Below are 26762 nucleotides of genomic sequence, written 5' to 3' on the forward strand. Positions count from 1 at the left end.
CCCTTCCCCCTTGGAAAAAATCAACTTGACGTTTGGCAAGTCTTGCGATGACTACGTAAAAATGTCACGCTTCGCCACTGACATGCAAAATCAAAACGAACGAAAGAAGGTTAATTTGCCTATTGTTATCTTAGCAGCCGATTTGATTTTATTTACTATACTTTATGTCTACTCTCTGAAGAATGAGTTCGTTTGTGTTTTATTTATGTCATTGTACATATATTCACTTCACATCACACAAGAAGGAAATAATCATCTGACCACATCCGACTGTGAAAAAAAAAAGTGAAATTGAGAGTTTTTGCCGCTCCGTTGGTTCGATTAGTATACCTCCATTACGTCAGGAGCGAGAGCACGTCAACCTGCCGGGCGCATGCGCACACATGCCCGTTACTTCTGCTTCTCTCGGTCATTTTCCATCACCAGCACCAGACGGTCTCGAGCCAGCGAAAAGGAGAAAGCGCGAGGTTTTCCCTGGCCATTATCGATCCAACATGGCGGGTCCTTTTCGTCTGCTTCTGTACCTATCTGTTGCTTTCGTTGTGGACATCACGTATGGCTTTAAGGTGGAGAAGTATTCGCTACTGATGCCCAATGTTAGACCAACGACGGTAAGTAGGCATGCTCCTCCTTTACTACTAGGTGCATTGTTGTAAAGTATTTTATGACATGTCTTGTTCGATACATGCACAGCTGCTGGCGGTCGGTATGTCTTGTTGACATATGTGCTGCCAAACACCTGTTACTCCGCCTGCAAGTGGTAAGATTTTGACAGACGTCAGTGAGAGTGTTGTATAGGTTACCGATTTCCATGTTCTAGTCCCAAAATGTCGCGGTTGCATATAATTGTTGTTCATATGTGACGTAAACGCACGCTGGGTTTAATAATCTCGCAAGATAACATTTCCTGCTTACAGAGAAAATGAATGTGCTGAAGGTCAGCTTACTGCATTTCTACAATTGTGGGCAATTTGCAACTGCTGTTTTGTTGATCTTGCAACATATACCTTTGTGCACGAATTTTCTTTCAACGAGTATCGTCAGTTTCGAATTACCATAGGGTGAGGCTTTTCCCCAAACATACTGTTTTTAAGAAGTCGTTTATGTTGACCTCCGTGGTAGAGTTAACGTAACATAGTACGGGTTTGGGGACATAGGTACGAATCCTGGATAGGGCAAGATGTGTTTTCTTGCATTTGTTTGAAGCTGTGTTCTTATTCCACTTTATGCACAGACATGGATGTCCGGAACGGGGGTACGGCTCCCCCCCTGGAAAATGATGGTCCACCTAAAAAGTATATATTTCACACATAATTTCATTTCTGTCACAGTAATTTATGTTAATTAGTGTAAAGGTGTTGAAGGAATATAACAACTTTAGACTGAAGCACCGTTTTTGAGGGGGCATCATTATTATTGGGAAAGATATTCCTCCTTTACCTCCCTGGAAAAAATCGCCTAGCTTGCCCCTCCTTGGAAAAATCCTGCAAACGCCCATGTGCACAGATAGATTAATTAATTAACCGGGACTGGACCTACAGTTTAAAGTGGGATCCGAACCACTGTGCCTCCATTGGATATCGAACCCGGACCCTTTGATTACAAGGCGACGACGTTACCACCACGCCATCGAGAAGTTCCTATTTTCTTGCAATTATTATTTCGTGTATTTAATCAGTTTTTTGTTTATACTAATCGTAATTGCACGTTGAATTATGGCCAGGTATACATACGTTATAACCCAGTGATTAATACACACCCCCTAACCATCCCCCCAAATTTCACAAAGGACCAATTTACTCTTTTCCAATTTCATTTTCTCTCTCTCTCTCTCTTGGCCTGGATTATCTTTCTCTTTCTTTGCCTGTTTCTCTATTAATTTCTTCCTCCCTGTTTCTCTACTTGTCTTTCTCGCTTTCTCTCCTCCTTTCTATCCATATTCCTATTTTTAATCCCTGTGAAACACTTAATATTTTTCTCTTGTCATATGCATTTAGGTTCTGCTTGAAGTAATATTTTTTTTATTTTAAAATTGTTTTCAACCTTAGCGGTTTGTTGCTTAAAGTATTGTGACAGATGCAAAAAATAGCTGTGCATTCAAGTTTCGATATAATCCGTTGTTAGGTATAATCCGAGGCAAAAAATATCCGAGTTTTCTTGTGATATGCTCAGATAAAAAAAAAAGAGAAACGGATGCAACGTCATGAAGCGGAAGACACTTGACCAGTGGCGGCGATTAGAGAAGGGTTGGGGTACTTTTGCCCCTGCACTGTGCTAAACCTTATATACGAGGGAAAGGAAACTGTCTTTGCCCCCCCGCCCCCAGTTTTGGCGCCTTGCACCCCTAGTTTTGGAACCCAATCGCCGCCACTGCACTTGACCATTTCTTTAAGTTCAATATTATTTACTATTTTTTCCTAGCAACTGTACTGAGCAATATACATACAATATTCAAAACATACATTTCTTACAGAGTGTAGTTTTTGTTATTGTTTCTTTTTGTCCTTTTCGGTTTCTCCAACATATTTCGTACAGTCCGACGGTTGTTTTTGGGAGAGGGGGGGGGGTATAGTCTCTCTCGCCCATCTCGATTTTTCGGAACTCCAGTGTAAATAATAAAAAAAACCAACGAGGTTGCATCCACTAATTTATAATATTCTGCCTAAAGATGAATTATAAATAAAACTCACGGCAAATGAATAACTTCTGAACAATAACATATTCTACTACTTGCTGTCCTTTGAAATCAGCTCTGGACTGATAGATTGCTATGTAGAGATCGTTTTCCTTGTAATGGTTTAACAAAAGTATGTGTTGTGCGAGCTCTGGATCAATTCGTTGTCTGGCCACAAAAAATACCATTTACATCAGGAGTGGCGCAAAAAAAAAGCAAAACCCGGTGTTCATTTATAACTTACTAGCTGATTACCCGGCGTTGCTCGGGTATTTATTTATCCCAATCTTGTATTAGACAGGAAAATAATGGATTCTAACTATAGTGTAAAATGTAACTAATTTTAAATGTGATCGTCAATGCCACCAATTAGCTTAGCGACTCCGAAAACCATAGATTCGACACTAATCTAGGTCATTTGTGGCATTTTATTTTTCACCCCCTCTCACCCCATGCCGATAGCCGTAGAACTTGAAGTTGAACCGCATTGGGAGTGTCACGAAAACTATGGATTCCACGCTAATATCGGTCGTTTTTGAAACACAGCCTGAATGTTAGAAACCCGAGAAACACTATGGTTGTGCGGGATTGCATAGAGTCACGGATATCTGTGTGCGCGGAATTCATTATCGTTCGATCTCGATTATTTTTACATGTCACCCCTTCCCATCCCACCCCTAGGGGTGCCAGGGGTGTCTTACCCCAAAAAAATATTCTTTCCAGATTGCAAGTGATACGTGTACCAAGTTTGGTTGAAATTGCTCCAGGCGTTCGAGAGTTATGCCGGAACAAACATATAGACACACCCACGCCCACACACATACATCCATTTTTATACATATAGATAGATAGATTAACATAATATATGTCAATTGCTCGTGGTTTTACTATAAATACGCTTATACAAATGTGAGTACGCATTTTTGCGTGCTAAGGATAATAGGATTATCACGTATGTCAAGGTCTGTTGAATTTGTGCGCAATGAGTACAAAGTCAAGATGCTCAAGGTTCAAAGTCGTTTAGAGCATGGAAACGAATGTATGAATGAAGGAATAGCTTCATGAAACAGCCAACGCGACAGAGAGAGGGGGGACGAGAAAATAGAAAAGCGAGAGACAAATGTAAGAGAAATTTATAAGGAAACGGGCAGAAAGAGAGAGAGAGAGTGAATAGTAATTTTATTAATTTATATAAAAATATGCTCATAGCAGATAATCGATAGAAAGAATAAAGAAAAACTGACAGAAAATGAAAGGGAAACTGTAGGAAAAGAAATGGGCAAGAAGAGAGAAAGTAAACACGAATGAATAGGTACTAAAACACAGAAAAGGTCGAAAACTAGAAAGAATCTGTGTATTACTTCACCGTGTGATTCCGTTGCATGTTGAAAAGCAAACAGGGGCGTACCGAGGACCTGGAGGGCTGGGTAGTTGTCATGGAAACGTACAGCATAAGAACAAATCAGGGAAAAGGAAAATTATAATTTTGTGTACAGTTTATCTGACCTGCTACTGTACGGAATTGCAATTTCCACATAAACTACACTTAAAATCTCTGTGGCTGTGGACAGGCACCAGAGGTTTATCCAGAATTCTTCATTTGGGTGTAAGTCGGAATTTAGAGTGGTGTAAGAGCAAATTTCGAGCCAAAATTAGCAAACATTGGGCCTTCGTGAAAAATTGTAGGGGGTGCTGAGGAATTTGAAGGGGGGTGTTGGGGGTGTATGGATAATCGCTGCCACAGAGATTTGTTTCTCTACGATGACGCTACTGCTTCTTGACCTATCCCCCGTTACCCCTCAGAGGGGTCCTTAGACCTTAGTCCTGGAAATGTTTGTGACACATGCAATCACTCTAAACGGTGTTAAATGCCTATTTGGCGCTCACGTTTCAAGGTCACGGGAATAGTCTATTTCGTTGATGGAGTGTGAAGGTTGTTCTTCGATAGGCTCTGTCCATGAGAACCACACAGAAATTTTAAAAAGTAATTGAGGAATCGTTGGGTTTTCCAGTAAGGCTCGTCACGTATTGCGCTCTAGAGGTTGAGCGTGGAACACTTGATAAACCAGCAACAATGAATGAAGAATAGAGGTACCATTCATTCCGTACTAGCTTTCCAGTATGTATTTCGTTCTTAATAACTCCCAGACTAATGTCGGACCAAAATATGTCAAATCAATTATTGTGTCAAAACAAAACTATTAAAAAAATAAAATAAAATAACGAAAAGAAGAAGCTCCGCAGTGTCCGCTTAATCAAAATCAAAAGTAGCTCCCCTGTCACTTGGAGCAAAGACTCCCTCATGAAGTTTTCCCTCCACTTTTGGCAGTCAGTCTTAGTTCTGAACCGATTACTTTTTAAGTAGACTTTTGATTTGAATTTAGTCTAATCCTGACCACCTCTGATATAATCGAATTCGAATTACATGTACCCGACAAGCATACATCAATTTGTAATGATGTCGTTACTTTATGCACACCCCGCGTATTTGAGAATGTTGTAATGTGAAGAAATAAAGTCGTTACGGTCAGTGATACGACATATCATTGTGTTCAATGACACTTGTGATAGTGGTGTGGTGCATTATCCTTCGAGCAATTTACGTTCCAATAACAATGAGGGAGGAAGAGAAAGGATCCTACTGAGACGAGACCGAGACAGGCCGTTGTAAAATCGAGACGAGACCGAGACTTCCAGTCTTTGGTGTAATATTTGAAAATTTTACCTACCATGCCAGGCCAGGATTCAAACCCAGGACCCCTGGCGTCGTAGCGCGATGTGCTAACCACTCCGCCACAGGGGGCGGCAATTTACATTCCTATGTTAGGTTTTCAGATATATATGTCTTATAGTATTTACAAATGAGTAAGTGGCAGTTTTGAGCTTGTACCGCGTGGTTGCATATTTTCAGGATAAGATTCCAATTTTGAGGATTGGTAGCATCTAAACAATATGTCAGGAAGAGAATAAACGTGAAGTAAAGTTATTTTCCTCAGTGACCTCCATATGTTTGTATAGCTACGATGGCATGGTGTGTAATGTTATTGAGGGATGACTAAAAATTGCATATATTACAATCTTTTCCAGATAGTGAAATAATAATTCAAAGTTTTGCACAAATACATTAAACGGGACTAGATTTACTAGATACTTAAATAAATCGACACCGGAAATTGGATCCGGAATAAATATTTCCCATGTCAGTGACAGTTTCGCTTGAGGAAATACATTTTCAAGCTTATCAATTTCTATAATCATTGTTAATACAAATAACTTAGAACTACTCCACGAACGTCTACTAATACTATCACCTTATAATCAAAGAGTCCTGAATTCGTTTCCTGGTGGAGGTACACAGAACATTGGTTCGGATTTCGCTCTTAAGGACCGGCCCCAATTAGTTGATCTGACCACAAATTAGATCTAAAACTAACCTTTGTAATTGTCTTGATGTGAATTGTTTGATTTGCTGTTATAAGTCCACTTTATGCACATGTAGGCTAATCGGGACTGGAACTACAGTTTTAAAGTGAGACCCGAACCACTGTGCAATGTGCCTCCACCGGGTATCGAACCCGGGATTGTATATATAATTTTAGGCTCTTTTTAATGTGTCGAAAACCGGCACATTTATATTACAATGTTACATCATATGAGCATATTCTGTTCCTTCGTACCGGCACCATTTTGTAGGTGAGAATAAAAACTAATAACGTTTTGTTTTAACAATAAAAATGTGTGTGTGTGTAACTACATGGATGCACATCATTTATGAACATAATACAATATTTTGAGTAGTTCTTACATGGGCGCTCGCATAAAATATTCCAAGTTTCCATCCTTAGATATATTGGCATTATGTTTACTAAGAAAGAAGTGTTTTGAGGGAGATAGGAAAAACATAGATGAAACAAGCGGTAGGGAATGAGAGTAAGGAAGAGAAAAATTCACAGAGAGGGAGAGAGAGAGAGAGAGAGAGAGAGAGAGAGAGAGAGAGAGAGAGAGAGAAGGAAAACATAAGTGAGAGACAGATAAAGAAGCGAAACAACACTCGCGCACCCGCGCGCGCAGAGGGGAGAAAGAGAGAGAGAGAGAGAGAGAGAAAGAAATGGGAAAGCAAGAGGGAGAAAGAAATGGGAAAGCAAGAGGGAGAAAGAAAGAGTGAAGTCAGAAAAAGGAGAAGGGTAGAAATAAAACACGAGAGAGAGAATGAAAGAAACAGAGAAGTGAAAGACAGACAGAGAAGACTCAGAAGAGAGAAAGAGAAGCGAAACGCGAGAGAGAGAGAGAGAGAGAGAGAGAGAGAGGGGGGAGGGAGACGAGAAAATAGAAAAGCGAGAGACAAATGTAAGATAAATTTATAAGGAAACGGGCAGAAAGAGAGAGAGAGAGAATAGCAATTTTATTAATTTATATAAAAATATGCTCATAACAGATAATCGATAGCAAAAATAAAGAAAAACTGACAGAAAATGAAAGGAAAACTGTAGGAAATGAAATGGGCAAGAAGAGAGGAAGTAAACAGGAATGAATTGGTACTAAAACAGAGAAAAGGTCGAAAACTAGAAAGAAGATACAAGGGAAGAAAGAGGCAAAAGAGTTACAAATAAAAGAGAGAGGGAAGAAGTACGCAGTTTTTCCTTATTCCGAAGGGGATCGAGAGGAGAACGAGACAGATGTTTACAAATCGACGCGAGACCGAGATTTTGCTAACCCTTGTTTCATCTCGTCTTGATACCATCTTAGGAGTTCTACATTTTCCTCACTCGGAAAGAAAATACTTCCTGCTTTGCTTTTCTTCTTTTAGTTCCATAGCAAACCGTTCTTTGTGCCTGTTGTCTTCTTCAATACACGATTGCACAGGAAAATAGGACAAATTTCACAATTGCAGCCGGCATACGTTGTTGATCTGTGGGTTTGGATCGTGCCCGAGTGTAATGCTCCCTCAATGTGCTAAGATAAATTAGCACACGACTATACGTGCTTCAGAAGAAATAGTCGTTAAAAATGATTTTATAAAATAAGCCACGTTTTATGAGCTGGTAGTGGCAGTTCGCGAGGTGATTTAATGTTTGCATTTCCAATTTGATGAAGATAAATGATGCTCACCAACCAAGGAACAATACGCCCAGGCCGGGATTCTATACCGAAACATTTGGTGATGAGGTCTCAAGTCGAACACACAAGGCGAACAAGTGTTTTTTTTTTCTGTATTTGCAACATTTCAAATAAATACGGTACTAAAAAGGTACTTGTATTTTTCCTGCAATTAACACATTACCAAAACTGTGGATCGGTGTTGTTTTGTTTTGCATGGCCAGAAGTTTTTGTATTTTTGTTCATGTACGTCGCATTTTTTTAATACTATGTAGTTGATGCGACGCATGTGGATGTTTGGATAAAATTAAGTTTTTCAAGATGTATTTAGCATCGAAACGAGGTGTCAGACAGAAAAAAACGTTATGTTGAAAAATTGTTAACCACCCATACACGCTGCTGTAGTTCATCTGTGACATGCTGTACATGTAGCTTAATTCGAGACCGAATCGAGACATGCAGTAGCGTGCCCAAGAGGAGGGGGTTGGTGGGGTCATAACCCCCTTTCGCCCAGTATTAAAAAAAATGTCAAAGGTAGGAAAAGATGGCAAAATGAGAAGTGACTACCAGAGGAAGTGTACGTAACCCCTCCCTTTCGAAAATCCTGGGCAAGCCACTGGAGACATGTATTTTGAACTGAGGACCTAACCGTCTGACCGAGAACAACGCAGACTTACTCACATACGAGTCGAGCGAGACTACCAAGTCTCGTCTACATTTTTCAAGTAAGTTTTTTTGTTTTCGAGACGAGACGACAAGACTCGTCTCGTCTCGTGGACAACACTTAAGCTGGGAGTATTCCCTCCATCCCATTAACCGACGGTTTAACGATCAGCGAAACACATCATTCCCAGTTCAAAGTACCTTGAAATAGAGTTGATAGCTTTAGCAGATTTTGATGGGATCTTGAAACGCCGCAGAATTGCATTTGCAGATATTTCGAAGCGGTCTGATTGAAAAAGCATGCAAACGATTAGCAGAATATCGCATGAAGCATTCTCATATTCCGCATTCCGTGAGCATGAAACTTGCCTTGGTTGCAATAAATTCCACGTTAGTGTCATGACATAGTGACGTTATATACTGTGTGATAAACGTGAATAGATTATTGCGTAAGCGGAGAAATATAGCCTTTTGTGTTAATTCTGGCTATTGTTACTAGACGGAAATTCAAGGAATACCGGGATCTATTGTCCTGAAAATGAAGCGTGCATGAGAAATAGTGTATCCTAATTCTTCGCTGGCATAGAATTGTTACAAATCATTTTGTAGGTTAGCATGTACAGTGGGATCCATGAGTATTATCGTGCAAATTGTCCATGACTATTTTCATTAAGTTTTCTCTTATATTCTATGTGTTTTTAAGCAATGGATTTTTATGTATGCTGATGCAGAAGTTGTGAACAACTTGTTTTGAGTTTTCTTTTAATTCTTGAAGATCTTATTGGGTCAAATAAAGTGCACGGACATGGTGGTGGATAATTTGCACGGTAACACTTATGAATCCCACTGTACAATGCCATTGGATATAGAATTTATTTGCGTCTCTTGACACTGATTGACTTGAGAATATATCTTACTACAGTCGTTTTTTTTTGCTACTTTTGACTAATAGCGACGATGAGAATGAAGGATGAATAAATTAAATTTATGGACACTCTTAGAATAAATACCAAGACTCAAATCCGGAACCGCTGGCAGATGGCGTGATAAATCCTTGGGGTGGATAGGAGACCTTTTCCCACAAAAATCTTGTAGTAAAAAATCCCACCACCAAAAACTTTCAGAGGGCGAGTTTTTGTTATAACAATAAAGATAAGCAATTAGTTTTGACTTCAAATATATTTTACTAAGCATAGTAACGAAAACACACACACTGAACGAAGGATAATGTCTATCTCCACTGGCGTACGCAGGATAATTTTTCGGAGGGGGCTGGAATTGTAAAGGTAAATATTAAAATAGCTGCATTCTGGGTGGAGGGGATACACTATAAAATATTTAATAATTACCATGTTTAACCTTCGTCTTAAAGGTTGTTCAAAGACAAAAAATTGTAATCGGGAGTCATTTTAAGGCGGGGTTTTAGTTATCATTTTGGTTTTTCCAGAGTTCTTCACTGCGTTCATTTGAAAAATTTGATTTTCTCAATATTTCGGGAGGGGCTGCACCCCAATAACCCCCTCTGCGTACGCCATTGTCTGTCTCTTTGTGTTTGTGCATACTCTCTGTTTCTCTCTCTCTCTCTCTCTTCGAAACCATTACTCCAATAACAGGATATGCACAATATAGGCCAGTAAACGAAGGATCTTTGTCGGAAATAATTAGGGGAAAGCTGAATTTTGGTGCATTGTTAGACCGTCATAAGAGATGTATTTTCCCAAAAGTCCCCGCCCCTCCCCCTCCTACGCCCCCCATAACATTCAATATGCAGTGTTTTAGGAAAACATCCATATCTCTGAAACTAGTGGACATATCGGGACGTTCGTTTTGCAGTTTCAGTGCCAACATTTTATGGTCCCGGGTTCGATACCCGGTGGACCACATAGTGCTTCGGATCCCAATTTAAACTGTAGGTCCAGTCCCGAATTAGGGATGGCCAGATCCGGATCCGGATCCTAAAATTTTTCGGATCCGGATCCGGTACTTTCGGATCCGGATCCAGAACTTTCGGATCCGGATCCAGAACTTTCGGATCCGGATCCGTTTTGCCATCCCACATGCGCTTCTTTGGAAAGTAAGAATGTGCTTATAACATAGTGTTACCTGCTAATATACATATGTATATAATATACATACATACACACACACATATATATAGTGTTGTACGCGCGTGCGCGATTTGTAATTAATTAATACACTTACAAGGGAGGTCTAAGTCTCCCCCTCCCATTTCCATGAAACTTGGCAGGTGTATAGAGCCCCCCCTTCAAATGTCAAGATGAGGAGAAATTGAAGTGGGGATCTGACCCCGAAACCACGTAAATATGGCATAGGAAGAAACAGGGGGCATAGGGCCTCTCTATACACCTGTCTAATTCCATGGAAATCGGAGGGGGACACAGGGGTCAGATGATCAACACGTCAATTTGTACTCATCTTGATATTTGAGACTGGTTTTGCCCCCTAAAACAGTTTTTTTAGCCGAAACAAAAAAAAACACGTATTTCTTCCTTTGGGCCCCTCTATACACCTAACACGTTTCATGGAAATCGGAAGGGAACACAGGGGTCAGATCCCCACTTCAATTTTTCCTCATCTTGACATTTCAGGGGGTTTTGCCCCCTAAAACCGTTTTTTAGCTGAAACAAAAAAAAACGTATTTCTTCCATTGGGCCCCACTATAGACCTGCCAAGTTTCATGGAAATCGGAGGGGGACACAGGGGTCAGATGCTCACTTCAATTTGTCCTCATCTTGACAATTGAGTGAGTTTTGCCCTGTAAAACCGTTTTTTAGCAAACAAAAAAAACACGTATTTCTTCCATGGGCCCTACTATACACCTGCCAAGTTTCATGTAAATCGGAGGGGGACACATAGGTCAAATGCACACTTAAATTTGTCCTCATATTGACATTTGAGGGGGGTTGCCCCCTAAAACAGTTTTTTAGCCGAAACAAAAAAAACACGTATTTCTTCATTTGGTCCCGTTTATACACCTGCCAAGTATCATGGAAATCGGAGGGGGACACAGGGGTCAGATCCTCACTTCAATTTGTCCTCATCTTGACATTTGAGGGGTATTGCCCCCTAAAACAGTTTTTTAGTTGAAACAAAAAATACACGTATTTCTTCCATTGGGCCCCACTATGCACCTGCCAAGTTTCATGGAAATCGGAGGGACACAGGGGTCAGATCCTCACTTCAATTTGTCCTCATCTTGACATTTGAGAGGGTTTTGCCCCCTAAAACTGTTTTTTAGCTGAAACAAAAAAAAACGTATTTCTTCCATTGCGCCCCACTATAGACCTGCCAAGTTTCATGGAAATCGGAGGGACACAGGGGTCATATCCTCACTTCAATTTGTCCTAATCTTGACATTTGAGGGGGTTTTGCCCCCTAAAACCGTTTTTTAGCTGAAACAAAAGAAACACGTATTTCTTCCTTTGGTCCCCACTATACGTCTGCCAAGTTTCATGGAAATCGGAGGGGGACACTTAGATAACCTCCCTTGTTACTCTTACACTTAGTAATTATATAACACTGCATATATTATAATGTTTTATTTTAATTTGTAAAACTGTAAGTGTAGAACAATTGCATAATTTTTGTAGAACATTTCTATTTTGTTATATGTGTTAAAGGTTTCATTCTGGAATGGAATGTCTCACATTTATGCGTGTTTCCATTTCCAATACATTCGAATGAATACATATTCGTTTCAATGGCATTTACAAAATCACCTCTGACATTTTATGTTACACAAGTAAGATTATTTTTGTGCACGTGTGTGTCAGCCGATGCGTAGCAAAGTATTTTAGGAACAACACTTGAAAAAAATTCTTGTAGGACTAACTAATGAAAAATTTCTGTGTAATCGAAGATCATAATACCGTTTAAGGTGTGGTAATATTATAATGGGATTGAGATACGAAACTCTGGGATCCGGATCCAAAAAATTAGGAATTTTCGGACCCGGTTCCGGATCCGAAACTTTCAGATCCGGAACTCTCGGATCCGGATCCAGATCCGAAACTTTTGGATCCGGATCCGGATCCGTTTGGCCATCCCTAGTCCCGATGAGCCTTACTGTGCATAAAGTGGACTTAAAACACTAACTCAAACCAAACACTAACTCAGTGCCAACATTTTAAATATTCCCAATGGTTTTTGAGTAATTTTGAGACAAAATAAAAAAAAATGTAAATTTGATACCAATGATGACAAGCTTGCTAATAAAATTTGCCCAGTAGCAAGTAAAGTTTGAACCCGCGCACGCGCTTTCACTCGCTATGTGCGCTCCCCTACTCTCGCTAAGTTCTGCAAAAATGCGCACATTTTAATGTTTTTTTTTGTTCATATGTGCTACATTGAAACAATATTTTTAATATTTTGTAACATTTTCAAGTAGCACATGTGCTGTAGATGGATAGAATATACAATTTTAATTGTCTTTTTTTGAAAATATTACAATGACCTGCATGCAAGTATTTGCATTAGTTAATACTGTAGCCCGTGGCTCGACAGCCCTTGATAGACCTACCGGTATTGGGGTGACGTGTGGTCAGCACGTCGAACCCCCAGCCGTTATAGGAGATATCCGTTACCTCAGAAAAATATCACTCTTGTCTGTTATTCTCATATTTTTGAACTCTACACATGATTGTTTCAAGTATTTTTTTGTAGTCTAGTTATACGAGGGTCACTATTTATATTTTGAGCCTAACAATGAAAAAACAAGAATTTGGCATTGAAAAATTGCTTTATTGTTTTTCGAAGTATTCTCCTTTATGGTCAATACACTTTTGCATTCGTTCGAACTATTTGTCAAAGCAGTTTTTCCAATCTTCTTGAGACAACTCCATAATATGGTTTTTGAACGCATCAACGGCGTCTTCCGCCGACGAAAATCGTTGTCCACGCAATTTATTCTTGACATTCGGGAACAAGAAGAAGTCATTGGGTGCCAAATCAGGACTGTACGGCGGATGACCCATCAATTCGATTTTTTGACTGTTCATAAAGTCGGTTGTTAGACGAGATGTGTGGCAGCTGGCATTGTCTTGATGAAGAATGATCCGACGGCGTTTGTTTGTTTTCCGTATTTGACCGAAGACCTCTGGCAAACAAATTGTTGTGTACCATTCAGAGTTGACCGTTCTACGTTCCTCTAAAGGCACAGTTGCCACATGACCAGTTTTCCCAAAAAAAAAACAGGCAACCATTTGTTTCGATGTGCTTCGAACGCGAACAACTTTTGTTGGATTGGGTTCATCTTGAAACACCCATACAGTCGACTGCTGTTTACGTTCCAGCTCATATGCATATATCCATGATTCGTCACCTGTTACTATCTTATATACGTCTTTTGAAGCACCACGATTGTATTTATTGAGCATTTGTTTGCACCAATTGACGCGAGCGTCTTTTTGAGTTTTTGTCAAATTGTGTGGGATCCAACGAGAACATACCTTTCTCACAGCTAAATGATCATGTAATATTTTATATATGCTGGTGGAACTAATGCCTATGGTTGCCTCAATCTCACAGTATGTCACATGACGATCTTGCAGTATTAGGTTTTGCACAGCATCAATGTTTTCTTGAACAGCAACTGATTTTGGACGACCTTCGCGAATCTCGTCGGTGAGCGAATGGCGGCCACGATTAAATTCGTTATACCAGCGTTTCACAGTGGCAAAGGATGGGGCTTCATCGCCAAATGTGGAAGTAAGTTGATCGATGCACTCTTGTCTTGATAATCCACGTCGAAAATCGTAAAAAATCATCGCACGAAAATGTTCACGAATTAATTCCATTTTATTGTTGTCGCGCAATCTCCAAGGCAACATAAACAACACAAATGAAGCTATTGACAAAACATTTGAAGTACGTTATGGTCAATAATGCCAGACGATTCCGTGCAAACGTCAAATCGCGCCTAACTTCAATCAGTGTTGCCAAGGCTCAAAATATAAACAGTGACCCTCGTACTCTGTACCTTGAATCTTTGGAGCAGCGCTTCACACACCGATAGAGATGGGGAGAAAGCAAGTGGACTGAAAAAACAATGCACGCAGCTGCAAACAGCTGGTAGCTTCAGCTGCGTTTTCCCTCCATGCACTCATGCACTTATTGGTCGAACCCTCTCGAGTCCTACTTGCTTAGAGGACTTGTTTTTGTTTTTCTTGCTCCAGAGTTTCCCGGGACAGAGAGTAATATATCTGGTCCTCTTTGAAAATATTATTGATTTTATGTAGCTACACATAGTATGTACGCTATTTAGAGGGGTGTATGATATTTTACAACTAATGTTGAAAAAATGTAGTTAATTTTCTTGAGAAAACACTAAAGAATTGTGGCAAGAAAGTCTATTGCAGTGCTTGCACATCCTGATCTCCGCCAACCACGGAAGTCTCCACAAATTGTCCTGCAGCCACATGATATTAGATGAAGAACGTCGTCAGCAGCATCAGATTGGGTGGTTGTCATTAGTTTCAAACCTTGGCTATGTTTTTTCTATCAGCATATATTGAAGTTGTTTTTTTTTTCCAAACCATGTCTTCATTTGTAAGTGAGCTCTGAAAATATGTTGACATGCTGCTGAGGCACTTGAAGGGAGTTTATCCAAATCAGAATGAGCTTTCTAATACGATTTGCTTGTTTGAGTTACGAAACTAAAGTTACGAACTTCATCTAGATGTTTGTATTTACTCAATCTAAACAAGACAAGAATATACTTTTTTCCCTTTTGTAATCAATTCTTCTTGAGAGCATCCTCCTTGACTGAAGATGGCGGCCTGATCTTTTTTATCAGATGATAACAAGTTCTTCAGCTTTTGTCTTTCCCAACCCCACTCTCCCTAAAAAAAAAGCCCCTTGGAAACGTATCTATGGTCATCTCGGTGAATGAGTTTTTGGATACTATAGGAGACGGGACTTCGTGGTCAGTGCAACTGCAGCACCAGCAAATCTACATCTGATCCAACTATTATAACTTTTGACTAAACCCACGTGCATTATGTCAACATCAGCAACCGCTTCTTCAAGAACTATCCCTAAAACAAATTTCTGAGGAACAGCATTAGCTAGTCTCCCTTTGTTGTATGCATTAGCCTTGTTGTTCTTTCAAACATCTTAGCCATAAAAAATAGTGACGACACAATTGATGTTGTTTCTGAAAGAGCCCTGAAGCAGGGTTCGAAGTGAGGGCGGATGGGATGAGATGTTATCCCACAGCTAGCAAGATTTTTGCAAAGCATCCTCCCAGCTGTCTAGTTATTATCGTGTTACATCATAGGAGCACTCCCCCCACCCCAGTTAACCCCATGGCTCGTCCAATCACCACCCCAGATGTTTTTCACTTCAAGCGCTGCCCTGAAGATCTCTATAGTCCTTCATTCATTCACTTTTAAGTCCTGTTTTCTTTGTTTCTTTTTGACAACTGGAACATGACAGAACATCAATAATGTGCTTAGTTTGTTTGAGTTTGGTTTTAAGACCATTTTATACACAGAAAGGCTACTCGGTACTGAACATACAGTGTCAAGTAGGATCCGAACCACTATGTGCCTCCACCGGGTATCAAACCCTAGACCTCATGCTAATAAATCGACAACGTTACCACTATGTCATCCAACCATCCATAGAGCCAATGGAACGGTAATGTCAGTGAAATTTCAATTGGTGATTGAAATGGCCATTGCCTAACAGCTGAAATTATCACATTAGTTATTGATGTACACAGAGTCATAACCAATTTTCTTCTTTGCTCTCTTTGTAAAAACTTTAAGAGTTTCAGGCTCTGGTCCATCTCCTTTACACCTTATTGATTCCCGTGATGTGATTTTTTATCAGATCTGTGGACCATATTTTGGGTATCTTCGATTATAATTACAACAGCGGCCGATGCAATTCACAACAAGGTCATTCCTTCTATCCTTTTATCACTAGTCTACTAGTTTGAGCTTTGAGTGCCAAATAGACTAAACAAAAACAAGTGTATATCTTCAACCGGTATTGGGGTGACGTGTGGTCATCACGTCGAACCCCCAGCCGTTATAGGAAATATCCGTGACCGGGTTACCTCAGAAAAACATCACTCTTGTCTGTCATTCTCATATTTTTGAACTCTACACATGATTGTTTCAAGTATTTTTTCGTAGTCTAGTTACACTCTGTGCCTTGAATCTTTGGAGCACCGCCACGCACAACCGTAGAGATGGGGAGAAAACAAGTGGATGGAAAAAAACAGTGTACGCAGCTGCGAACAGCTGGTAGCTTCAGCTGCGTTTCCCCTCCATGCACTCACGCACTCATTGGTCGAACCCTCTCGAGTCAACGTGTTATTTCATACATTTAAATTTAACCCATTATTGTCCTTGGCGCCTTTAACTTAAGAAACGAGCGACATTAAATGAATACTTGAATCACGTTGATCGCTATTTCCTGCAAATAAACTGCTCTTGAATAATTCGAGCAAAACCATCCAAAAACACAAAAATCAAATATGTGTGATGTCACGTAGCCACGAACAGTTCAGTTGTTTCACTTTTCGAACGGATGCGGTCTTCTCGCTCTAAATCGTGATGTGCAATGCATCATTAATTGGCCTGTTAGGCTAGGCATGTTTCCGTATTGATTCATCGCTTCGTTGTGCACTTTTTGTTTAGGCTAAATCACAGACACGTGAAATCAGGGTCGCTTCCCCAAGCGTGCACAGAAAAACACTCGAATGCACTTCGGAGAAAGTGGGATTTTTCTGCCGTGATGCACACACGGAAAATAAGCGGAGAAGATGACAAATTTTGCTCTTCCTCAACAAATTGCTTGGTTCCAACGCATGTTTGCGTTTATTTTTGAAAGTAGACGTCTACGTGTTCTGGCAACGACAATAGGCATTATAGCGATAAACAATTAAAAACGGAAATATATCTTGTGCGTATAAAGTCGATAAGATGATAATTTTAGAAACTACCTATTTCCATTGGCTATTTCGGAAATTTCGAATGCTACAAACACTGGCGTACGAAGAGATGGAGCTGATGTGGCTACATGCAATATGTTAATTTTGAGAAATCAAAATTTTCTAAATGCAGTAAAGAATTCGGGGAAAAACAAACTCGTAAATGCAAACTCTCTTGCCGGCCCCCGTGGAGGAGTGGTTAACACATCGCACTACGACGCCAGGGGTCCCGGGTTCGAATCCCGGCCTGGTTAGGGCATGGATGTTTGTGGGTGTCCATTCATCAATTTCATCATGTCATTGCTCATCCCCATCTTCGTAAATTAGCCAAAGGTGGTACGAAAAGCGAAGTAAAATAAAGCAAATCAACCAAACTCTCCTTAAAATGACCCCCTATTACTATTTTTGTTTTTCAACAACTTTTAGAACTAAGATTAAAAATTGTATAAATAATGTGTAGTGTATTCCGCCCCTACTTAGAACGCATCTCCTGGATATTCACTTTTACAATTCCCCAGCCCCCTTCGAAAATAAATTGTTCGTACGATAGTGGCTACAAAGATAATTTTATTGTGAAATGACATCGCATTGAAATTCTAATTAATTATAGCAAATATAAATTACCCTTATCAGAAGTTGGTTAAGAACCGAAAACCAATAAACCGGGGATGTGCCAGTGTTCTGATGTACGTATGTACCCAGTTAGTGAATTGCGGTTATATCACGGGAGAAACTTAACAAAAATCGGACCTTTTATTCCGCTCAATCTGTACGATTCTTGTGGCAATCAGTGTTCGGAAGTAAGTAACTAGTTACTCGTTTACAAGTAAAATTTACTTTTTGAGAAATTCTGTAATTAGCTACTTTGAAAGCAAAGTAGCTGTAACTGGTACTTTTTACAGTAGAAGGATCGTTTTACTTTTACAGTTACTTTACGACATTTTAATTAACTTGAAAATTTGTAACACGGGGAAAGAGCTAAATTTGTTAACTCACTGGCAGGGATATTTTTTTTTGTCGGGATAAAATGTTTTGTGTGTGTGTGGGGGGGGGTAATCCCCAGCATCCCCCCTTATTTCGCACACTGTCAGTAACTGTAACAGAGTTACTTTAAAATGACTGATGGCCGCGTGCACCAACGCCGATTATTTCGAAGTTCAGATGAACGAGATCAATTGTAATCCACTCTAAATGAACTTGGTTTAAAGATTTGCATTGCACCAACGAAAAACGACGTTCAGGAGATTCCGTTCAACTGATCCGAGATTAATTTGTAAGGCTATACCTGATTGGTTAGCTAAAACAAATGACAATCAAGAACCCCATAGAGTAATGTGATGTGTTAAAGTATCAACATTTAGGAGAAGAAAATAATTCGGGCTGCAAACTTCTATGAATTTGATAGATGTACTAATCAACCTAGTCAATATATACAAGGATGTAGTGGAGTGTAAAAAAATAATAATATTAAAAAAGAACTGACGGCACAACACAAAAGGAGAAGGAGAAAGCATGGAACCTTCTTCTACGGGACACTAATGCCTTACCAAATGCATTCGATTTTGAGAGAACAGCGTATGCTGAACATCGCCCGCTCAAATAAAGATATATTATTATTATTTCTATTATTACTGTACTGTGGTAAGTATTTGAATTTTTCATTTCTTAATTCTTATGTATTTATATTGTCGTGTCGTGTAAATAGCCAGTAACATGTATTTTCGTAAATTTATACAATCCAACACCATGTAGCAATATCGTAAACATTGCTGTGTTATAATTTACCTTGCACGTAATATATGACATGTATATATGTTTTGTGTTCTGGGATAGAAAGTACAGTATTTATAAACATTACGACTTTGCACCAAAGAACCACAAATTATTATTATTATTTTGGCAGTTTTTAGTTTACATAGTTCTCGAATTATCAGCATTGTACATCCAACATCTCTAACGTTTGCACGTCCTCGATATCACTTTCCGCTCTTTTTATATTCAAAAAACAACTGCCTGCAGTCGAAGCGTCAGTATCGTGAACCAGGATCAGACACCAAAACGGTCGCGAATGGCCGATCAGAAGATAAACTCGTTTTGATGTTCCTAGATCGCGATCAAGTGTTGAACCGTCTTCGTGCAATGGAATATTCCAGTGATCCTTTCCCGATCCGAGTTGAAAATTTGATCTTCGTTCGTGCACACGGCCATGAGTAACTGTAACAGTAGCTCAGTTACTGTTAAAAAAGTAGGTTTACCAACACTGATGACAATGTTACGTGTCCATGTGTGTGTCCTTCCAAGAATTGGCAACATTGAAGGGTCACGTGTTGGCCATGCCACACGCCTCTTCAAGATTGTGAGGAAGATAACGTCTCAATTTCTTTAAGTTTGTCCGGAACTATACATACAGTCACGGACACTTCTGGGTTGTAATGATCTCATAGAAAGTCAATCGAGTTCTTACAAGCCAGAAGTGCCCGTGACTGTATGCAGCTCCAAGTTTATCTAGACACAGGATGGTAAGATGTTTGTTTCTGATATCTGACTTGTGGCATTCGGTAATAACTTTCCCCTCTTGTTTTAACGGTTTTCAGCCAAGCAAGCTTGACGTTTTGCACAAAATGGGAAAAGTGAGCCCAAAACCCTTGCACTTTTCTGATTGTCGCGTGGCAAACAACGGGAAAAAATAACAAACTTGAGATACACAGTGAAAAAGAAGAACCTGCAGCAGATGCACAAAACTTTCTTCATTTGTGGATTTTCCCAAAACTGCACTAGATGCCATTTCCCGTGAAATTTGGTACGTAAGCACATTGAGGTAAGCGAAAGTTACAACATCGTCTGGAGTTGCTTGAGTCTTGTTTTCACACGTTCTCCTTTCCACATGTGATGCTACAGTTTCACCAGTATTTTAATTCCTTGCAGTCGTCGATTAGAGGAAATGAATCTTCATATCTTCTCTGAACTGGGATGTTTTCACTTTTATGAAACGGCAAGTGAAACACGCCTCGGATTGGGGGTTCTTGAGAATTTGCAAGCAACTTTGTTTTCAAGTGTTCTTTGTGTCTTTTCTTGTCTGATGGTTTTTGGGGAAATTCTTCTTGCGCGTGTTGTACCCAGCTGTTGTTTTACATACTGTACATGCTTTTCAACAGTGCCGGATCTACAAGCCGCAAAACCCCGCAGTGCGGGGGGTCCGGAAACAAGTAAACCTTTAGGGGGCCCTCAGCCATTGACAGTATAGGGTTCGCGTATGTAAAAAATAAACGTAGTTACTCAGGGGTACAGAAACGAATGCAATATAAGTACAGGGAGGTTATTGCAGCATGCCACCGCTTCAGCATCGGCCGCTTGCCGGCCCAGTCATGCAACAGGTGCCGGCAAATTGCGTAACAGATAGCCCGTAACAGAAACCGCTTGTTTTGTAATGTTTCCACTTTTCACAATTACAGTTACAATTACAATTGAAATAAGCACGTACCTTGTCGCACGGATGCAGGAAAAGGTGTCCTCCCAAATACAAATATTTCTGGCACCTTATTTCTGACGTCTAATCTTAGATTAGTCATCGCTACTTTATTCTCAGTTGTCGCGACAGCGCCTGCAGCTTATCGGGGGTTGGGTGAGTTGTCAGCCGCGAGATGGCGCTTCATACTGCACGTGTCGGCAGTGATGCCAACCGTAGGGACATGTCCCTACGCATAGGGACTTTTCACTAAATTTCGCCCGCGTAGGAACGTAGGGACAGATTTTGCCAAATGAGGGAAAACGTAGGTACTTTTTTCAATCTTGGTAAATTACATTTTATGAATTAGTTTATCTGGATACTTTAGCGAGGAGGAGAAAAAAGAACTAACTAACAGATCTCCATCAGAATTTTGGAACATGTTATCGGTTACCAAAAACTTTCAAGGCAAGTTCCTTTTTGAAAACATTTCCACTCTCGCGAAAATAGTGCTAACATTGCCGCATTCTAACGCGGAAACGGAAAGAATATTTTCAATGTTAAGTAATACAAAAACAAAAAAGGGAAATAAAATGGGACCAAAATTGTTAAAGAATGCAGGAAATACAGCATCACCAACCAACATCTATCTCTTCACAGCAGCAGCATGTATGACTTCAAATAACATAATCAACAGTAAACGACTCAACGTTATTCATTAGGGGTGTGCTGGATTCTTTACTTTAAAAAGTCGTTAATTCTCGACGTTTTCTGCCTTGTAAGTTTCTGGAACTTATCGAAAGTTGTAAGTTTTTATTCTAGAAATGCAAAAACAATCACTTAAAGTGAAAATGACTTGTAAAATTCGAGATTTCCAGTGCTTCGGGAAATTTCCGACTTGGTCGGGAAATTGCAAATTTTTCAGTCCCGAATGTCGGGATTTAAAAAAATTACCGTCCCGATCCCGTCCCGACCCAAAAAATTCTGTCCAGCACACCCCTATTATTCATTAAGGCAAGAATTTACAATACCGGACCCTTCTGTAATTTCTATGCTACGTCTTATACTCACGAAATAATTATTCGTGATGATTTATCTCAAGTTAACATGTTGGGGTGAGGGGGAAAAAATGTTCATTAACGTGTAGAAGTTGTAAAATAAGCTTTTCAATTCTCGCAATGATTCTCCGTATACAAGTATGGTAGCCATATTTGTTGATATGAACAAATTAAAATTAGTTACGCTGTCTACAGCGTTGCCACACTGTTGATTTCATACTTGGAGAGCATGGATCGTGTAAGAATGGCGGAAGAGAACAGTAAAAAAGTTGTTAATGTTGTACAGATTGTTAGGTGGAGTGTGCAGGAGGATGGCTGTGGGCTAATTAATAAACTTATGGATTTCAGTATATTGCCCAAAGAACGTGCTTACATGTGACAGCGACAATCACGATGTAGAAGAACTGATTTGATTACAGGTAAATTTGGCAACAGTACATCAATCATAAAATTGCAGGATACGAAAATGGCCTTCGATGATGAACGTTTGCCGTTAAAGTGCTACGAAAATAATATTTTTTATCGGTTCGTAATCACAATTACCGCAAAACCATTCAGGAATAGCCCCACTGACCATTCTCGGTAAGTTTAGGTTAAGTTAGGTTAGGCAAACATAGTTAAAATTTGGGCTCGAAAAAAACATGCACGGGTAGCCCAACAAACCATTGACGGATAGCCCCACGAACCATTCAGGTACGGTTAGGTTAGGTTAGGATAGGCAAACATAGTTAAAATTTGGGGTCGTAGTAATATCAGGAATGTATATTTCGTTTTTTAAGTATTGGAAACACAAAATCTTCCGGTAAATAATAAGCAATCGTGCCGATCGCGGACCACTCAATGTCACTTATTTTGCAATTTCTACACGTGACCCCCCAAATTTTAACTTCAAATTCGTGATTAGGAGGCCTCAATTAGTGAGTATGCGAAATATTACAAAAAATCGGGGAGAGGTCCTGTATTGTAAATTCGCTCCTTCATTAATTGTGGAAGCACCGAGCAGAAAGATTTGGTAAGTAAATGTGTATATTTTATCTTCTGTTTGCATGCTCATGAGGTGTTATTTTTTTAGTCACTTTACTTGGCGTAGGGACATTTGGTCAGTTGTAGGGACATTTTGACTACGTCTGTAGGGACATTGCCGAAAAATGGTTAGCAACACTGTCGGCTACCAGACAGTGAGTCTACGCTCATTCATGTTCACTTCTGTTCGCGTTTATCAGTACGCGTTTTGTTTATACTGTGTTATTGAGTTGGTGTGCTAGTGCTTTATTGTGTGTTAATTGTTATTCATTCATTACTTATGTCGTTAAACAAATATAGTCTTGAACATAGAGTTTTTATGTACGATAATTACGTGAAAACGAATTCTTGCAGAAAAGTGGTCAGGGATTACGATAGACAGGATCTCTTGAACCTAAGAAACGTGTTGTATTGCTGTTGAAGGAAGTCATTTTCAACATCTCTTATAACACAGGAGGTTAGTGATCATCATTATTATTACTTTTAAATATCATTTTACGCTTTCGGTTTGCTTTATGCGCCGGGATGCTGTCTTCCCTTTCTGTCAACTGAGGATAAAGTAGCGATGTCTAATCTAAGATTAGATGTCAGAAATAAGGTGCCGGAAATATTTGTATTTGGGAGGACACCTTTTCCTGCATCCGTGCGACAAGGTACGTGCTTATTTCAATTGTAATTGTAACTGTAATTGTGAAAAGTGGAAACATTACAAAACAAGCGGTTTCTGTTACGGGCTATCTGTTACGCAATTTGCCGGCACCTGTTGCATGACTGGGCCGGCAAGCGGCCGATGCTGAAGCGGTGGCATGCTGCAATAACCTCCCTGTATATAGGTAAAGATAAAGTTAAAGTTCTCTGTGCATATAGCACCGTGCCATAAAGGCACATTTAGGGTATGTGGGCCCCACATATTTTCGATGTCGGCCATCTTGAAGGTGATGTGATCAGCACCACGCTGCGGCCGTCTTTACCCCCTCGGGTACTATTTGATTTGAGCCTGATTTATGCGAGGACAAAGCCGGAACAATTTAGACCTTAGATCATCCACCACGGGTTTCCCGCGTGGCAGTCAGATTGGAATAAAATCAGGCCAGAATTTCACGAGAAGTACAGTGGTGAAGGTTTCTTCAACCTATCTTTACTTTCATAAGGAAAAGGTTACGACTGCATGATTGTAACAAATGCATCATTTCCAGGGGTGGAAAGACAGTGTCATATACACTGCTGGACAAAGAAAACCGGACACTTGCATTTTTTGTGATAACGCATAAATTCTAATTCGAAGGATAATTAAATTATTGGAAATATATTCAACAGAAAACAAACTTTGAGGATGTTCTACAGTTGGGAGCTGAGAAGACTGCAAGGCTGAGGAATGCGAAACTGTTGTCGCCGTGTGCAGCCAGCTAGTCTTCCTTTCAGGGTGGCAGCGGCATAAATGAAAAAGGCATGGTACGAAAACGCATTGCAAATGAATGGAAGATATTACATAGCAACAAGTGAAAGCAATACTAATAATGGAGGAATTTTATTTTGATGATTAAAGTATTTGTACAATAACATGCTTTCCACTCACCTTTCATCAGTCATCGTCACTATCTGATAAGGTTTGTGCCAATTCCGATCCCGAAGATGAATCGCTGTCACTGTTGTTGTCGTCTTCATCACTGTCAATACCACCTAGTGAAATAACGATTCTATCCACAGTGTCCTCCATCAGACCATCTTTCTGCCAGTAGTCCTGTTCGACAGTGATGACATGCCTGTCATATCCTTCCCAGTCAGCTGGCGTCACAGATTCCACAGCACTCTTTGTCACTTCCTCCAACCTTGAGAACGTCAAATCTCCTGTTATATTTTTCTCCCTCACAAGTCGTTTTATTTTAGCCCACGCTAGTTCAATGGCATTCAATTCGCACATGTAAGGAGGCAACCGAAGCACTGAATGGCCATTCGTCTTCAAAAGTTCGTCCACACGAAAAATCTTATCTGGCGGCCTGTACTTTTCGATCAATTGGAATAATTCAAATTTTTTCATGCTTTCTGAAAATGGCACTTCGTTTAGTCTTAACCAGTCTATCATCTCCTGCTTCACAGAATATTTAGTCGGAGGCTTATTCACCTGTATGTTATGGTAGGGAGCGTTATCCAATACACAAACACTTGCCCTCGGGAGGGCCGGCAGAAGTTTTTCCCTCGCCCATTTCTCAAAGTTAATGGAATTCATCTGTCCATGATAGTCTCCGGTTGCCTTTCCTGCCCTAAAAATCAAGTTTGCTACATTTATGAAGCCGTGCCTTGAACCAGCATGAACTAAAATTAACCTATTGGAGGAACTGGTGTTGGTTGACACTCCTTGTACTGAATCACTTTGCCAGCATTTCCCAAAGGTGAGATTGTTGTCGACCCATGACTCGTCGATATATACTATCACACGATTCTCCGATCTCAATTTTTTAATTGCCCTTAGATATTTGGCACGCCAATGAACAACCAACCAACCCTGACGTCAATCACGGGACAGGGGTGACGCTGTCACTGACCTTTCCGCTTGTTATAGGATCTGCATTTGTGCGAGGGAACTTGAAAGTGCCTTGTGTTTCCTTTTCTGTAGCTTTTGTGATAGTGGGGATGTCCTTTTTTTTTTTGCAACAACAGTAACACTTCAGTAAGATGACGCGCAATTGTGCTGTTGCTTTGTGCCAGAACAACGCAAGAAATATAGTAGGTGTAAGCTATTTGCTCCCAAAGCATAGGGGGGTTAGGGTTGAAGCCCCCCCTACCGAAACTTCTGGCATGTTGGATTAATGCGAGTTCAGAAACTAAAATTTGTAACATATTTTTTAAAAAAATATTCGCAGTTGCACAAAATACAACAGACACACAATTCTGAAATGATCGAGTTGAAATTTTCAAACATTTTGAATTCTGAAATTTGAGCGAAATGGGTTTCATTCTCAGAATCACAGCCCACCCGCGACCCCTTCATTTTCACTTATGTTGTCCTCTTTCCAGTGCTGTTCCTGGATCAGACTTAAAATTCCCTTGTGATTGTCCCAAAATTCCAGTTACAACTTTTAATTCCCTGTTCGATAAGGGTTTAAATGCCCCTTTATAAGTGTTCAAACCTAGAACATCCTGCTTCATAGCGTGTTACATTCACTATCCTTCACCCAGAAGTTGATATACGGTAGTACATACTGTACATTTAACCTATATGCGGTCCTATAAAGCACATACTTGTATAGTGCATAGTGGTTGTATATAATGCTGTTTGGAAAGCATAGGAACAATATGAGCGTCGGAAAGTGGGATCGAACTGGTCTATAGAATAGACATCGTTTATTGCAAGTTACAAAATAGCACAACGTTTGTTAGTTTCATTGTTAATAACTGAAATAAAGTCCAGTTAGTTAGTATTCGAACAGAATAACCGAAGAAAAACAGCGTTAGATATAAAAATTGAGGTTACAATGCAGGTACCAGGTTATGTTTTACCATTTAAACAAAAGAATTACTGCTTTCCACAGTTTTCAAAATTCCAAAAATTAAGTTTCATGTGAATGGTCAAACAACATAATTTTTATGACTAAAGATTATGCGACGCCCATGGGAAAAATTAAGAGTGAACCCCCTCCCCAACATTTTTCCTGCGTATGGCCATGTCCCAAAGGATCCAATTATGTGCAAGATGTGGGTTTCAAAGTGTACGAGATTAGATCTTGTTAATATCAAAAGAGCCACAGTGTGCTCATCGCATTTTCTGGATGCCGATTACGAACGAAACTTAAAAGCAGAACTGCTGAGCAATGCCTGTAGAACGGAGCTTAATGAAAACGC

The 26762-nt window shown here is 39.9% G+C and overlaps 1 protein-coding gene across 1 annotated transcript in view; it reads left to right on the forward strand.

Annotated features, from left to right (window-relative positions):
- The first annotated feature begins 428 nt into the window (after nucleotides 1-428).
- Nucleotides 429-26762, forward strand: part of Phm (Peptidylglycine-alpha-hydroxylating monooxygenase) — a 63390-nt gene continuing 37056 nt past the window's right edge. Inside the window, exon 1 of the mRNA XM_083130754.1 lies at nucleotides 429-611. Coding sequence (XP_082986880.1) covers nucleotides 495-611 — 117 coding nt within the window. The 5' untranslated portion in view covers nucleotides 429-494. The remainder of the gene's footprint in view (nucleotides 612-26762) is intronic.

This window comes from Lepisma saccharinum, chromosome 11 (genome assembly GCF_977018435.1).
Source record: "Lepisma saccharinum chromosome 11, izLepSacc3.1, whole genome shotgun sequence".
Taxonomy (NCBI): Eukaryota; Metazoa; Arthropoda; class Insecta; order Zygentoma; family Lepismatidae; genus Lepisma; species Lepisma saccharinum.